Source organism: Drosophila sulfurigaster, chromosome 3 (assembly GCF_023558435.1).
Source record: "Drosophila sulfurigaster albostrigata strain 15112-1811.04 chromosome 3, ASM2355843v2, whole genome shotgun sequence".
NCBI classification, from domain to species: domain Eukaryota; kingdom Metazoa; phylum Arthropoda; class Insecta; order Diptera; family Drosophilidae; genus Drosophila; species Drosophila sulfurigaster.
In genome coordinates, this window is record NC_084883.1 from 47,745,899 (window position 1) to 47,762,957 (window position 17,059).

A 17,059-nucleotide genomic window follows, 5' to 3' on the forward strand; every position below is an offset into this window, starting at 1 on the left:
GTGAACAGTCTTAACATCATCTGGCGCTGAAGTCTCCTCTACAGGATGACGACCCGAAAGTTTAACAGCTTCAGAACTTTTGCGTGCTTTTCGCAATTCCCCAAACACTCGGCGTACTGTTGATATTGTGGGCGCAGATCTGCCGTAACATTTTTCTAGCCATTCAGCAGCTTGAACGGTGTTTTTCTCCTTTAGAAAACAGTGCTTAATTAGCACACGAAATTCTGTAGTATCCATAGATTTAAATGGCTTAAAAATACGCAACACAGTAGAAGAAAGAAGAATGTTCAAATCAAATTACTGCGCATTAGAGGTGGATACATATCGATAAATATGCATTAACGCTTTTAAACATCGATAAAATGCAGCCCTGACAGCAATTGCGATATATTTATTTATACTGGCGGTGTATATGCAAATTAAAACTGCGGCCACACTGAACGGTACACCCACCACTGACTGACTGAAAAGAAAAAAAAGATTGCGACAAAATCATTTCCAAGCAAAATGTCTCGACAAGCCTCCCGATTAGACGCAAAGAAAGTGGTAAGTTCATGAGCCACGAGCAGGGCTCGCCTCCCGATACATCGTTGATAATAGTATAAGATTAGTAGTTGGCCACTAGTCCTAAAAACGAATAACATAAGAAAAACATTTGCAAGTGCCACCCAAACCCTCAAAATCGGCTTCACATTCGCTTTTGCAGTAAGTGATATATTGTGGGCGAGCACAAAGTAGCGCAACCTGCGCGCTATGGATAACCATTTTAGCAGTAACCACCGCACAACAGCAACGCCAGCAAGAATGAGCACCAACAACAACAACAGCACGAACAGCAACAACACCAACGTCAACAATGTGGTCAACAACAATCCAAATACAAACAACAACGCTGCCACAACAACAGCCACAGTTGGCGGCCAGCCGATACAAGTGATACCGATGCCATTGCTGCCAGCGGGTGCCGCTCAAATCATAATTGGCCAGCAGCCTCAGGCACAGGGGGGCGCGGCAACTGCGGGTACACTGCAACCACAACTGATACCGCTGCAAGCAAATCAAATCATGCTACAGGCGACACAACAGCAGCCACAGATGCAGGTGATGCAGCTGCCCGATGGCCAAACGCTGTTCTATCAGACACCCACCATAACATCGCTGGATCCGAACACAATTGGAGCAGCCGCCGCAGCAGCAGCGGCAGCGACGCCGCATTACGTTAACATCAATGGTCAGCTGGTGCAGATAACCACGGCACCAAGTGCGAATCAGGCAACAGCCGCAACAGCGGGCCAACAGATCATAATGTTGCCCCAAATGGCAGCTGTGAATGCGGCAGCTGTGGCAGCCACAGCAGCAGCCAATAATGCAACCCAAGGCGGCAATGCTGTCATCAGCAATGTGCAGCAGCAGCAGCAACAACAACAGGCGGCACAGCTGCAGGTTCAGGTGCAAACTGGGCCAGTTGTTGGGAGCACAACAAGTGCTGGTGTCGCTGGCGGCAACAGCAGCAACAACAGCGGAGGCGGCAACAATAATGCAAACAGCAGCAGCGCCGATGTCAGCACAAGCACCACGGGCACGAATACGAACAGCGAGGAGGATGAGAACTCCAAGGGCGAGGCGGACGAGGAGCCGCTCTATGTGAATGCTAAGCAATACAAGCGTATACTGATACGACGACAAGCGCGAGCCAAACTGGAGTCACGCATACCCAAGGAGCGTTGCAAGTACTTGCATGAATCTCGTCATCGGCACGCCATGAATCGGGCACGCGGTGAAGGCGGACGTTTTCACTCGGCGCAAGAGAAGGGCGATCAATCGGGACTCGATGGCATCAGTTTGCCGCTGACACCGAGCGGCGGAGCGACATTGAGTCGCGGCACAGCGAGAGCGCCGCCAAAGTTGATAGCACCACACCAAACGCCAAGCATAACCATAACGGCCATCAAGTCGGAGTGAATGAAGCGCAGTTGTTGTTTGTAGATAGAGCACACACCCCAATTTATCATTAAGTTAAGAATGTAGCATGTAAGTCTGTCTATAGCAATTAGGACCGAAGTCTCTGGCAAATAAATTTGTATTTATTGTAAAACTGTGGATCAACTCAAAACGCTGCACAGCAAAGCTGTGGCCAAAGAAAAGCTCTAACCATTTCGATGATGTTGGCTTGGATTCATTGTACTGCATTTCTCTTCTTTCATTTTGGTCGCAGAACTCGGAGTTCCTCACGCTCACCTATGGCGCCTTGGTCACCCAGATGCTGCGCGACTTTGAGAACGTGGACGATGTGAACAAACAGCTAGAGCGCATCGGCTACAACATGGGCATGCGTCTAATCGAGGACTTTCTGGCTCGCACCTCGTCGCCCCGCTGCCTGGAGCTGCGTGAGACAGCGGATCGCATTCAACAGGCATTCCGCATCTACTTGAATGTGCAGCCCACAATCTCAAATTGGTCGCCAGCCTCCGATGAATTCTCGCTGCTCTTCGACTCCAATCCATTGACCGAGTTCGTTGAGCTGCCCGCCGATTTGGCGAATTTGCGCTACAGCGCCATACTCAGTGGCTGCATACGTGGTGCTCTCGAAATGGTTCAGCTGGAGGTGCAATGTTGGTTTGTCCAGGTAAACAATATATTCATTGTGTGTGTTGTATGAGGAATACTTTATTGGTTGTTGTTGTTCTTGTTTTGCTTGTGTGTTTGTGTGTCTCTTGCAGGATCAGCTGAAGGGCGACAATGTGACGGAGTTGCGTGTTAAGTTCGTGCGACGTCTAGAGGAAGCCATACCAGCTGGCGAGGATTAGAACGAGAAGACAAAGAGAAGAGATAGTTTGTTTTTTTTAAATGTTGTTCGTGATGTTAGGGCGTACAAAACAAATTGTGAGAAAGAAAAAACAAAAAAAATAACAGCAGCAGCAGCATAAAACAACAATTAGAAAAAAACAAGTGTTTAGTTTGTATTTTTATTCGACTTTATACAAATTCCAATATTATATAGAATATATATAGATATTATATAAACATAAAGCATTAAAAACAAAAACATTGTGTTACAAATTGTTTAAGCATTAGACGAAAGCAGTTTTTAATGTTTTCATATTAATCGTTTTTTATTATGATACCCGATACCCAGAGGCTGAAACAGTCCGTTTGGACAAACACAAATATCTTTGGGAATTTAGAAGCTAAAGCTTCGATTTTTGATATGCAGCTCAAGTTTTCAAAATGCAACCGTTTGCCATTGGATTATATAAATATTTTGTATTATCAAATGTTTTTCATTGCATGGGTAGCAGGTTTCTTTACTCGATTATCTTGGTTGTTATTATCATGTATTATATTTTTTGTTAAGGCGGCTGAAAACAAAATGGGTTAAGCGCTGTAGCTTTGTTGCTAATGCGGCATCAACAATCATCATCATTATTAATTCATGTATATGTTGTATAACAAATAACAAAACATTTTTTTTTAACATGGAATACTTTCGTTGTCACAGGCACAATATACAATACTTTGGCTTTTTGATTTTGGGCTTATTATGATTGATTGATAACAGTTGCTCTGCTGGATTTTCGTGTTGTCGCTGCTGGATTATGATGGTTGATTTGGTTAGCTCTGCTGCGGGCAAAGCATTAGGTTGAGGTTGCGGCGTGTCAGCACCTTGCGTAAGGCTTGCAGCGTTTTCATGCAGATGACGACACAGCAGCCGTTGGCCACGCCCTCCGCTGGACTCTTGCAGGTGCAGGCGTTGCTCTTCACGGCGTCGCTGGCCGGCGGCAACGATGGCGTTGACGCTTTACTGGAGCAGCAGCCACTGGCAGCAACGGGCGGAGCTGCAGCTGGCGCACAGCAGCCGCCAGCTGGCGGAGCAGCAGATGGTGCAACTGGACCACAGCCACAACCGCCAGCTGGTGCAGCAGTTGCTGGCTTGTTGCCTGAGCAACAGCCGCCTACAGTCGGAGCTGGACTACAGCAGCCACCACCACTTGCCGGTGCCGGTTTCGGTGCACTCGAAGCGCAGCCACAGCCGCCGCCAGTTGTGGCTGCCATAGGCTTGGCAGCGCCGCCACCACAGCAACCGCCACCGCCGTTGCCGCCGCCAACTTTGCCAGCTGCTTGTCCGCCACTCATGGAAGCCAGATTCTGCAGGAGCAAAGCAACATCCTCGATGTTTTGGTTCATTTCCGCTTCGCGTTTACTCACTTTTTTGCTGCTGTTGCTGCTGCCGCAGATGCGTTTACCGCTGCCGCTGCCGTTGGAGCTGGCCAGCGTTGTAATCGTTGTGGTGGGCTTAACATTAACCGGCGGCTTCCCGGCGGCGGAACAATCACCGCCATGGCAGCTCTTGGTCTGATCACACTTGCAATTGGTGCAATTGCAGATGCCCGCATCTGCTGTGATCTGCTTCAACGTTGGCTTATTGTCTCGAATGTCCAGCTCCACGAGGCCAGAGGCATCGCTGGGCACCTGGGACGCCTGCTGCAGTGTCTCCTGCAGCAGCGCACTGTTGTTGTCAATGGTCATGAGTATATCGTTGAGCAGCGATTCCGTTTCCATGTCCTCATCGTTGTCGAAGCTGTCGTCCTTGAGCAGCTCCTCAATATTCTGCTGATTCAACTCCAGCGTGGGTAAAGCATTTGATTGCTCTGTAGCTGTAGTTGCACCTGGGGCATTGTTCATTTCAATGTCCAGCGTTGGCGTTGGCAATGACAGCGTTAGATCATCCATGTTGCCGGCAATGGCATTGCCAAAGCTTTGCTTTAGATCCACAAAACTGGGCATCTCGGTGGGCAGGACAACGCAGGCATCGGTCAACGGTGCCATGGCCATGATGGGCTTGGAAACCAGGACACCAGCATCAATCCAGGGACTGGGTATCTCCTCTTCGGCGGCATAGGACACGGGATACGCTTGCGATGTCTCGGGCAACATGAAAACATTGGACAATTGCTGCAACACAACGCCGCTGTCATTGCTCGTCGTTTCCGACGAATGACTGCTGGGATTTAGCAGCACCATGTCCGTTTGCACTGGCTCCAACTCCAATCCTTCTTCGAGGTGTTCCCCCTCTTCTGGTTGCGTCTCTTGCTGCTCGTCGTCTTCCTGCTCCTGGCGTTGCGTTTTCTGTGCACGTTTCGTCTTCTTTTTGCCCTTGTTAAGCAGCTGCCGCTGATGCGTCTTCTTGTGCGACTTCAAACTGTGCGACGTGCTAAACGACTTCTGACAACTGTCCTCCTGGCATGGATACGGCTTCTCGCCGGTGTGCGTGCGTCTATGCGTCTTTAAGTGATGGGAGGCCGTAAACGCTTTGCCGCAATCGTCCTCGGGACACTTGTAGGGACGCTCCTGTGTGTGGGTGCGCATATGCTTCTTCAGATCACTGAGCGTAGTGAAGCACTTCTGGCACATTTCACAATTGAACGTCTCGCCATTGTGCAGACGAAGGTGGGCGTGTAATCTGTGAGTGAGATAAGCAAATGGAATATGGCAAATGGCAGTGTTTTGATTAGACAATGATTAGACACCATAATAAAAATTCTGCATAGTTTATTCTTGGCAATCAGCTGCTGTTATTTTGACTCACCTGTAGCGCGTGTTGAACGCCTTATCACAACCACTCACTTCACACTCGTAGGGCTTCACCTTGGTGTGAACACGAACATGGATCTTCAGGCTGTAGGATGTGAGGAATGCCTTGTTGCAGCCCTCCTCCGTGCACTTGAAGCTATAGTCACCTGCACATCATATAGACATAATGTTTTAGTGCCTTATTATTTTAATTTTAGTTGCAACAATTTGTTTGTTTTCACTAAATTAGTCATAAAAAAACGCATAGCTCATTGCTGTTGGCAAACAGAATACAATACAACGTTACTAATTGTATTTTTTTTAACTATTAATTATTATTATTATTATCTATTAATTTTGAAAATTGAAAATAACTCCGAATTAACAGCTTTATTTAGTTGTTGGCGCCATCTTTAAGTGCTGCTGTGAAACAACCCTGTCTTTAATAGAGCGTAGACCAGTGTTGGTTAATTGCATTCGTTGCTGTAACGCACGCTTAAAAAGTTGCTGCAAGCACTTAAAATCGTTCTAATGGAAAATGGCTCGATTGCAAAGCTGCTAATGAGTACTATTATATTGATGATTATGAAGAAGACACCAAGGGGAAGGGAGTTATGATGCTGAACAAGAATAAAGCGAGGAAAAATTAAAAGGAACAGTGACCCTTTCTACAAATATGTACATACATATGTACATTGTACATATGCATATGTATATACATGTATGTAGATAGCATACTCAACCAGGTAGACGAATTGGCACGTGCCGATATACAATTTGAATTATTAAACGTTGCCAACACGCTAGTGAAAAATGGAAGAACACAACGTAATTGAATTGCATATGTACGTACATACTATATGAATTATAGTTTTCTATATTTATCAGGGACCGAAAATAACAATTCTTTTTTCATGAATACGCTTATGAATTCACAACAAAACAAATTATACATATAATATTATTCTTTATTACATTCGCTCTGAAGAAATTTCCAAGTTTTGTAATTAGACTTATTTTCAGTGATTGTGGTCTACAATTTAAAAAAATACTTAAGTGATAATTATCGTTGAATAAAAGCAAATTACATCTAATGTTAATAAACGTTCCCTGAGTTTTAAATATGTTGTACATTTTCGATTAAACTCACCTGTGTGGGTTTTTAAATGCGTTCGCAGATTACCAATTGTGCTGTAGCTGCGATAACAGTTCTCATAGTTGCATTTATAACGGCTGAGAGCTTCGTCGGAACTCTGCTTTATAGTAGGAGAAGGAAGGATCACAGTACAAATGTTATAAATTGATTAGTTTTATTGTAAAACCTGTAGATTTTTTTAATTAACTGAGAATATATACAAAGTCGGGGGTTTCGAATATATATATGTATGTATGTAAGTCATTAGGTCATTAGGTATGTGTGTGTTATGTTTATGTACTCGTAAGTCGGCCAATAAATAAATAAGTATGTAAGTGAGTATGTAAAAATAAGCATGCAAAATATAAAAGTATATACTTGTAATTTTTTTGAATTTTACAATATATTGCATATAAGTATTGGTATTTTTAGAGGAGATCGAAGGATCACTAAAGCTACGCACCAAAAGTTGGCTGTTGAGAAATATGAAAAGTGGTTAACAAATTGGAGCAACGAGGATCGTGAGCGGGGGAAGTGCGCAACAACACAGCCTTCCTCTTTTGTTTTTGTTGACTAGCTCTACGACTATCGATTATTTGGCTTTCGATTAATTTGCTAAAAGCAGCGTTACAAACGTTAGTTACGTTACGGCACACGTTTTTTTTTTGCGAGTGTGTTTGGGTGAGGAGGGGGACTGAGTACCTCGTACGCCATCGCCATCAGTTGATCTTCTTCGGTGTCCTTGTGCAGGGCGCCGGGGTGGATGCAGTGAGCCAGCTCATCGTCCTCATCTGGCTCATTCTGCTCTTCGATATTATAGCTGAAGGAAGATCGTTCGTTGTTATTCATTCGCTCTCACAAAATATATCTCGCCGGTTTGGAAGCAACAACATTAACAAAAAGAAATGCGCCGGGCGAGCATTGCTGCTCTTTTTTTTTTGTTTTTAATTTGTGTCAGTGGGCCGTTAAAATCATGTATATACATATACACCGCAATTACACATACATACATATGGACGCATGCACATACACATGTATGTATGTGTGCTTGCTGCACAGATTAGTGAGGTTAGAGAGCGCAACGAAAACAACAACAACAACGGCACCAAAGAGAAGATCAACAGAACACATTCATTAATAAACAGTTGACAGCCAGCAAAGCAGAAACATCAGTCAAAAAGAAGAACAACAAAAACATAAACAATAGGAAAACTAACGGCTGATTTGCTTGAAGTGGAAACCCCCACTAAGCTTTAATAACCAGATTAATTAATATTTAATATTGTCATGGTCAAACACGACGTCGAACGAACTATAAAAGCAAACCTAAAAGAAAACACACTCACTCACACACACATAACCAAAATATTCGATTTGGATAAACAACAAGTGCGTGGGCGAGTGGACGAAGTTTGTGGACCAAGGAGGGAGAACAGGGTGGGACGGAAGGTACGTCTACTAGGCAGCCGTCACTATTTGCGATATTTGCTGTCCCTGTCACGGACACAGCTGGCAGCAGCCCCCCCTCCCACTGTCCCGACAGCATGCCTGCCATTCTCCTCCCTTTTCTTATATATCTGGCGAGCGCTGAAAAATGAGAAATATGATTGAGGTGGAACACTCATGGCGATAAAAATAGCGTGGCGTAGACGTAGAGGAGGCACAGGACGGCCAGCAACAACAAGAAAAATTGAAATATGATTGTACTATAAATGAAAACAACTACAAAGAATAGGCTAGCCACATTGTGAGAGATCATTTAAATTTGAAAATTGGCATTAACAGATACACAAATTAATCAACAGTTTATCTTTAATGATTAACAGGGTGATCAGACATAAAATTTCAATAGAAAATCAGTTCAACCAATAATCGTAAATTTGCGACTGCAAAAAATACAAAATGGCTGTCCAATGGCTTGGATAAAAAGAGGGGGTGGGGTATACAACAAGTCACGGAAAATTTTCTAATCAGTGTGTGACTAAGTCCAACTGAGCATCGTATTGTTATACTGATAAGACACATAAAGTTCCAATACGAAATAGAGTGCTAAACACGTCGCCAATTCATTTAAAGCTAGATTTAATATTTTCAAAATAAACAATTAACTAAATGATGATGCGAATTGTAGCACATTGACAGTTTCACTGGACAATAAATGCTCTAGTTTTGCAGAATATTCTGGAATTTAATTTCACAACGCCATGAGAAGCGATTCATTCGAAATGGAAGCCGGCTATTTTACACCAAGTGTGAATGAATTTTGGGGAAAAATACAAAACTTGACTAAGTTTTTGTATGTATACATATGTATATATTTATGTGCATGTGTGTTTTTATTTTGTAGTGGGGGAAATCTAAATGCGTTCATCGGCGTAATTATTTTTAGACCAAACAAACGATTTGGATACAATCATCGCGTATCGCAGAGCAAGAAGCAGAAAGCGGCTGCAGCAGCCGCAGTAGCAACAAAAACCGTTACATTCTCATTGCCATCCAAAATCAAATACATACACACAAGCATGCAAAAATATATGTATGAGTGTGTGTGGGGTGAATGAGTACCGGCGAACACATATCAGGCAATTAGCAACAACATGCTAACATTTCGGACACTTTACGGACGCGCGTTGTAATAAGTGGACATTGGAATTGTTGAAATTTGCCAAATTTTCGCATGGGCAAGCAAAAAAATAAGAAAAAACTTAACAGTCCGATATGTGCATCTAATTAGTTGGCTGCAACAACAACAAAAGAGAAGGCAAACACGTCACGTTAGAGCAGACGGAAAAGAAAGCATGCAACAAACAGATTTGTGTGGGCAGTGGAAAATTTAGCCATGGGCATTAGCCATGGGCGGGGGTCAAGCTAGCAAAGTGCAAACACCTGCCATATTTCAAAATGACAAATGAGCAACGGTAAAAAACTAAAGTTGAGTTGTCGATAACAAAAGCAAATACCGTAAACAATTCTGTGAAGCATGCAATGAGGATGTGCAAACACCTGCCCAATCTTTTTCTAGCAATAACAACAAAACAAAGTTATCGATAAGCAACTTGATATCAATAACAATAACAAACATAAATGGTGTAAGCAGTGTTGGAAAGCATGCAATGAGGCTGCCAGTGCTTACTACCTCGTCCCAAGTGTAAAATATGCAGTTGTAGTAGTAGTAGTAGGTGGAGATGGGGTTGAACAGCTGTTGTTGTTTTGCATCTCTGATGTTGTTGGTGATGTTTTTGTTGGATCTTCCTCATCGTTGGCTGGCACCATGCTGAAGGATACCACTGTCGGTGGCTGCACCTGAACAAGCTTTTGATTTTGAAACTGATATTCCAGCGTAAAACAAATGTCATCCAGATTATAAGTGCCCATTGTTGCTATTAAAGGCATCGACGACGTTGTTGTTGTTGTGTGCATTGATGATGAAATGTGGGATGTGGGCGAGGATGTGGTGTCTGTGTTTGTGTGCAGGTTTGTGCTGGTTAGCAACAGGGGTGCAGTTGTCAACGGTCGCAGTGTAAACACCTCGTCTCCGTCGTTGTCATCGTCGTCGACGTCCTCGTCCATTTTTATGGTCTGGGTCTGTGCTTGCATTTCCTGTAGCGGTGTCGCTGATGGCGCACCGTATAACGTGTATGTTGTTGTCGTCCCTGTCGTTAGCTCATCATCATCAACATTATCGTCCGCCTCAAGTGTTAAACTTAAGCCTAATGGTTGCAGCACCTGTTGCTCCCCAGTCGTTGTCTGACTGTTGCCGCCATAAATGCTGCCGTTGCTGCTGCTGTTACTGCCATCGGTTTCCAATTTGGGCGTTAACAAAGATGCCAACAATGCTTTGTCCTCAAATCCATTAAAGTCCAGCTGCAGCGATGACGCAGTCATTGGTGGTGAACCAGTTAACGATGTGCGCGTCGAGTTTGTATCATAATCCCTGCTGTCTGATAAGGAATTTCCATGATTGGCCGTCTTCCAACTGTGCTCGTAGTATTGCTGTTGTTGCTGTTGTAGTTGTAGTTGTGCGCTGAGCGTCTCATCGCTGCTTGCATCCATTTTGTACTTAGATTCTAGTATTCCACACACTCACACACACATACATATATATCAATTTCACGCATGCAGTTGTTTTTCTTATATCACTGTGCAATGCCGATACATATATGTATATATATATATATATATATATTACAAAAGAATTAGAAAATTATAAAGAGCAAACACACAGCGGAGATCCGAGCGAAATAATCACGTTCGCGCAGAGCAACAACAAAGATAAGACTAGCGATGGAAGTGGGGTTGTAAGGTGTTTATCGATATATCGATTGAACTACTCTTATTGGGGTATTTTATCTTATGCGGGGGCAGCACAGGTTTTAGTGAGAATATTTGTTGAGAAAGGAACTATACAATTTTAATCTTTAGTGAGACATTAACTAACAAATATTACAGCATCTAAAGCATTAACATTCTTGTTATATATTTCAAAAACAGAATGTTCTCTTGTAGAATGTTATTTTGTAGAAATAGCCCCCATATCTATCGCAAGTGTAGCCAAACTTTAAATTGTACGTTAAATGGTCCCAACGGAAGCGGTATATTTCGTATATTTTTTGCATCGAAATGGTAAATTTCGAAATCCGTCTTGCGGTCACGCTGGTACATATACAAAATTCATTGATTTTGTCAACGTAAAAAAAAAACACACACACTGCGCATAGCTCTGCACAGGCCAAACACATTTAAATTAAAGTTAATTTAACGCAAATAAGGAACGCAGCAGCAGAGGAACAAAATGCAAGACACGCAAGACAAATGCCAAGTGTGAAACGAAACCCACGGTGGAGTCCAATAAGAGTTTCTCGATGACCTGCTGGTGCCCAATAACTAATTTCCAATAAGAAAGAAGTGCGAGAAAAAGAGCATACGGTAAAAAGTAGCAAAAAAAAAACAGAGAGGCACAATTAAAAAGGCGCAAGCAAAAGACACTCACAAACAAACAAAAAAAATAGAAAAACAGCTAACAAAAAGCAAAAAAAAAAAAAAAAAAAAAATGACAATCGTTTTGGAGGAATAATATTGGGTGGAAGCCAAATTGGAGCTGCGGCGGCCGGCCGTAAAATGCCCAGGAACAACACTTGCAGGTCAAGTGAATGTGCAGCTGGTGTTAACGATAACAATAACGCCAACGATAACGATAACTGCAATGGTGACGGCGATCAGGCTAACGGTCAACAGAACGATGGCATTGTTGCCACCACAGCAACCGTTAAGCAGGAGTTCGATGCGGCGCCGCCCGTTTGTCACAGAAAATCGGAACGGCGAAAAATCGCACGCGACATTTTCCTGGTGTTCGAGGAGCAGCCGAGCAGTCGAAGAAGGCGCGGCCGCGGCGGAGCGCGAGGCAAGTGTACGCGAGCCAAGCAGAAGTTCGGACATCTAAGCGTGGCCAAGACGCCAATGCGCAGCAGCAACACCAACAATAATAACAGTGCAATCAGCGGCAGCAGCAGTAACAATAACAACAACAACAAGAGCAGCGTCTTGCGGGAGATCAAAACAGAACCAAAGTGCAGCACAGCATTAGCAAATGTAAGTGCAACGGCAATTGCAGCAGCAGCAACTGCAACAGCAACGGGAGCAACAGCAACGGAAGCAATAACGGGAGCAACAGCAGCAGTAACAAATGCAACCGCAACATCGGCAGCTGCAACAGCGGCGACAGCCATGCTGCAACAGCTGGAGCCAGAGAAGCCGCCGGCCAAAATGGCCACAGTGAAACTTGAAACCAAAACAGCATCAAATGCAACAACAGCAGCAACAGCAACAGTTGCTGCAACGACAGCAGCAGCAACAGTTGCTGTTGCGCCACAGTTGAGCCAAAGCAAACAACAGTTGAAGACGCAGCAAACGCCGCCGCCAGAAGCAGAAAGATGTGGGGAAGCAGCAGCAGCGGCTGGAAGAGCTCTGGCTGCCACGCCCACAACGCCTAGCGTGAATCCGATTTTCCTGTGGGTCAAACAGGATGACACACGCATCGTGGAGGTGCGCTGCGAGGATTACGACAAACGCAATCGCATACGCCTCACCAAGACGACAAATGGCTGGCGTTCCATGCCACGCACGGACGCCTCCTCGAGTCGCATTGTCAAGTTCTTCCACAGCGGCGTGGCGCAGGTGAAGCGCGAGAAGCTGCAACATCAGCAATCCATGGAGCAGGAGGAGGAGTTGGCACAAAAGGAGCAGCAGCATCTCCACCATCACCATCAGCTGGAAGAGGAGGAGCAACAGATGACGCACAACTGGAGCGTAGTCCAAGAGGATGAAGAGCAACACCAGCAACATCAGCAGCAGCACCTGGAACAGCAGCAAGTGATGGAGGAAGAGCAGCAACACTTGGATAAGCAGCCAGCGCTAATCGAGAGCGTGGTCGTTGTGCCCGCCCAGCAGCAGCAGGAGCAACAATCGCTGGAGGAGGCGACGCCCGACTTTGATGCGCTGCTCGATAGCGAAACGAATGCATCGACCAAGGCGACCAAGACGAGCACCACGAATAGCAGCAATCCCAATACACCAACATATCAGAGCACGCCATCGTCGCCAGCGCCGTTGGAGCTGCAACTCTGCCCCAAAACAGGACTCTTTCTGCCCCAAGGCGTGGCAGCTGAGTTGCCACACAACAACGAGGAGGAAGAGGAAGAGGAAGAGGAGGAGCAGGGACAACAAGCTGATGTTGCCGCCCAAGACGTGGAACTGGAGCAGCCAAAGAATCTAAAGGATCTGCTCGACGATGCGGATGATCTGCTGCTGCAGCAATGCAGCAGCGACAATGGCAGCAACAATGGCGTCGAGCTGCTCGATTCGCTGGTGAAGCGCAGCTGCGAGGATAACTTGCAGGGCACAACGACGACAACGACGATGGCAACGACGACGGGAACGGCGTCGGGATTGAGTGCGTTCTGTGTGCCCGATGTGGCGGGCTAGGATTTGCCCAGCATACTGGGCATGGACAGCAGCAGCATGGATGATGCACCCAAGTGCCTGTCGTTCAACGAGGCCGGCGAGATTGAGGGACTGCATGGGGATCTCTTTCTGGGCATCGATGCCTTCGACAAGCAACCGGAGACGGTCACAGAGGCGACGCCGGCGACGGCAACCGAAGTGGAAGTGGAAGCGGAAACGGCGGAGACAGCAACGCGAACAGAGCTTGTGGATGCGGAGCTGGAGACGGAGGCCGAGGCGGATGCAGTGGTGGAGAAGTCAACGCAGCCAACACAACATGTGGTGACCGCCGATGAGACGCCCAAGGATTTGAGTTACAAGAAGCGCGAAGAGGTTTGTCCACCCTCCGAGTCGCGCAGTCAATGTGCCGTCACCTCCAGCTCGGACATACTAAAGGCCAAGTCACCGGAGCTGCCCGAGTTGCCAGCGGTTGCCAGCAGCATACCCGCCGAGGTGGAGACTACCTCGGAGACCATCAAGAATCTGATACTGGAGCAGTTCCTCAAGCTGAATGGCGGCGCCGGTGGCGGCAACTCGCAACAGCAAGCAGAGCCCATGGATCTGGGCAAAGGGAATGCACGTGTTGGAGCCGGTGGCGATGAGAAGCTGCACACGGTGGTCATCGATGATGAGGATGAGGAGGAGGCGGGCGATGGCGATGTGGAGCCGACGGAACCGTTGCGCAAACGCGCCAAACCCATCAAAATGGACAAGGATCCGGATGCACTGACGCAGCTCAAGATGTTGATCAGCAATCCGCAGTGGAAGGTGCCCGATCCCATACTCGTGCCAAAGGATCGCCTGGGCGCTGTGTTGGCGTCGCCAGCGCGTGAAATCCCGTTGCTGTTGACCACACGGCCAGAGTTGCGACTGCCGGAGGCGTTTGCCTATCCGGAGATCATCCAGAATCCCAACATACTGGTTGTCACCATGGAACAGCTGGAGGCCATACTCAAGAACGAGGCGGAGCAGTCGAAGACAACGCCAACGACGCCAGCGCAATTGCTGCCGCTGCCATTGGTGCAGCAACTGCCCAGCAGCAAGGCAACAGCCAGTCCCAGTCTCAAGCAACAGCAGCAGCAACAGCACAAGCAGCAACCACCCAGCAAAACATTGGTGACAGCAACGCCGCCTCCGCCGCCACCTGCAACCACAGCCGCTGCATCCAGTTCACCAGCTGCCGACTCCAGCATGTCCACGGAGTTGAATGCCACAACGCTGGCGCTGCTGCAGCAGATGCTGTGGCTGCCGTACTTTGGCCAGTTGTCGCAGGAGTTCTTCAAGACGCTCAAGGATCCGTTGGGGCTGCAGCGCAAGTTCATGAGCAATCTGTTGCCGCTGTACAACAGCCAGTTTGGGCTGCAGCATCTCGATGAGCTCTACAAGCATTGCCTCAAACAGAAGCCCGCAGCCGAAGCCGAAGCACCGCCAGCAGCAGCAGCAGCAACAGTTGCGCCAACACCAACAGCTGCTGTTGCTGCCACCTCGCCAGCAACACCGACCAAGCCGCCAGCTGCCTTCAATGGCTTCAGCAGTCCCATGGAGCTGGCCTTCATGCAGAAGCTGCTCCAGCAGCAGCAGCAACAACAACAGCAGCAGCAACCACAACAGTCGAAGGCAACACCACAGCAACAATTGCATCTGGAGCACAAACGAGCGCGTCGTGAACACGATCATGTGGCCAAGGCGACGCCGCCAGCTGTCACACCAACTGTTGCAGCTGTTCCAAGTGCTGCGTCATCTGCCGCTGCTGTTGCTGCTACCCCAGCTGTGGAGCACAAGCCACGCCTCACATGCAAGTCGCTGTCGAATCTACTCGAGCCGGAGAGCAATGTGGTGCCGCTGTTGAATGTGCCTTTCGATGCACTACGTCGCTCTGCCGCCATGCACAACAGCCACAACAAGCCCGCTTCTAGCCAGGATGCCATGATGAACAGCGGTCGCCAGTTGCGTTCCAGCAAAGCCTGCGTCACCTACAATCCCCTGGAGCAGCAGTCCAAGCAATCGCTGCAGCAGCAACAAATGCAGCGCAAACGTGGCAACATGTTGGCCCACGAGTTGCAGCAGCAGCAACACCAACAGCAGCAGCAACAACAGCAGCAGCAACATCATCAGCAGCAGCAACAACATTTGGCCGAGGCTGCAGCAGCAGCGGCTGCTGCTGGTGGCGCTGGACTGGATGCAAATGCCGCATTGTGGCATCCACTCTTTGGCAGGTAAGTGAAAAAGTTGCGTTCAATGTTAAGAGCAACAGTTTAAAGCAGCCATCTCCACAGCAATCCGAAGCAGGGCTACAACAGCCCTTGGCAGTGGACAACGGTGACGGCAACTGGCGAATGACAGTCAAGCCGGGCTCACAAGGAGCCAGCAGCGGCAACCCACACCAGCAGCGGCTACGAGGAGCAACAGCAGCAGCTGGAGTACGGCAACAACTACCACGCCAAGCAACAGCAGCAATCGCTGACCTCGGCAGCAGCAGCAGCAACAGTAGCAGCCAACAATCAAAATAATCACAACAACAACAGCAGCAGCAATAATAAATTCTGTTATGACAACATGTTTGCCAGCAATCAGTTGCTCAATTCGTATCTGTATCAGAAGAATGACGATGCTAGCAACTATATGACAGAGCAAAGCTACTGGCAGCAGCAACAGCAGCAGCAGCAACATCAACAACAGCAGCAACATCAACACCAACAACAGCAGCAGCATCAACAGCAACAGCAACTGCAGCAGCATCAAAAGCAGCAGCAGCAACAGTGGAGCAATCACAACAGCAATCACCGCAACAGCAGCAGCAGCAACCAGAACAGCGGTAGCAACAATCAGCGCAACAACAACAACAACAATAATAGCTATGCCAACAATTATGCCGCAGCAGCAGCTGCCTCAATGTACATGCAACACTTTAATCCCTACATGCAACAGAAGGCGGCGCTGCTCGCCGAAAAGGCGGCACAAGCAGCAGCAGCTGCAGCGGCAACATCAGCGGCAGCAGCAACACACGGCAACAGCAGCATCAGCGGCAACAGCAATAAACATGCTCGATACGCGGGCGATTATGGCTAAGAAAGCACTTCATATAATCAACAACAACACTTGCATATTAACATATATAGAACTATACAAATATATATATAGTAAACTTATATATATATAATATATAGGCATATACTATAGTGGCAGGACGTTTTAACGCAAGGAATTGTCAAGAGAAACACAAAGAAGCATCAACAAGGTAAACGGAAAACAACAATAATTAAAAGAAAAAACACACAACATAATTATAAACAATTAGTAAAAATTTGTTATTGGTAGTTTGTTAACAAAAAAAAAAAACAAAACAAAACAGAA

At 46.7% G+C, this 17,059-nt stretch overlaps 4 protein-coding genes across 5 annotated transcripts; 3 read left to right on the plus strand and 1 right to left on the minus strand.

The window, feature by feature from the left end:
• The first annotated feature begins 418 nt into the window (after positions 1-418).
• Positions 419-3,046, plus strand: LOC133841555 (trafficking protein particle complex subunit 3). The gene is made up of 3 exons (XM_062274124.1): positions 419-546; positions 2,216-2,626; positions 2,721-3,046. Exons 1-3 carry the CDS (start codon positions 508-510, stop codon positions 2,805-2,807), a joined length of 537 nt encoding a protein of 178 aa, XP_062130108.1. The 5' UTR covers positions 419-507; the 3' UTR covers positions 2,808-3,046.
• On the plus strand, positions 420-2,095 carry LOC133841553 (nuclear transcription factor Y subunit alpha). The gene is made up of 2 exons (XM_062274121.1): positions 420-546; positions 707-2,095. Exon 2 carries the CDS (start codon positions 754-756, stop codon positions 1,960-1,962), a length of 1,209 nt encoding a protein of 402 aa, XP_062130105.1. The 5' UTR covers positions 420-546; positions 707-753; the 3' UTR covers positions 1,963-2,095.
• On the minus strand, positions 2,937-10,968 carry LOC133841548 (uncharacterized). Of its 2 annotated transcripts, XM_062274114.1 has the most exons (5): positions 9,843-10,968; positions 7,409-7,526; positions 6,722-6,824; positions 5,588-5,738; positions 2,937-5,461 (listed from the first exon to the last, which is right to left on the minus strand). In XM_062274114.1, the coding sequence occupies exons 1-5, from the start codon at positions 10,757-10,759 to the stop codon at positions 3,613-3,615; spliced, it is 3,138 nt and encodes a 1,045-aa protein (XP_062130098.1). In that variant the 5' UTR covers positions 10,760-10,968; the 3' UTR covers positions 2,937-3,612. The 2 variants fall into 2 exon arrangements, with proteins under 2 accessions (XP_062130098.1, XP_062130100.1); XM_062274116.1 differs by lacking the exon at positions 7,409-7,526 and having other exon boundaries at positions 10,433-10,964.
• Positions 10,969-11,263: 295 nt separating this feature from the next.
• Positions 11,264-17,059, plus strand: LOC133841547 (uncharacterized). The gene is given in 2 exon segments (XM_062274113.1): positions 11,264-15,921; positions 15,982-17,059. Coding segments are annotated over 2 exon segments (4,890 nt in total). The 5' UTR covers positions 11,264-11,824; the 3' UTR covers positions 16,775-17,059.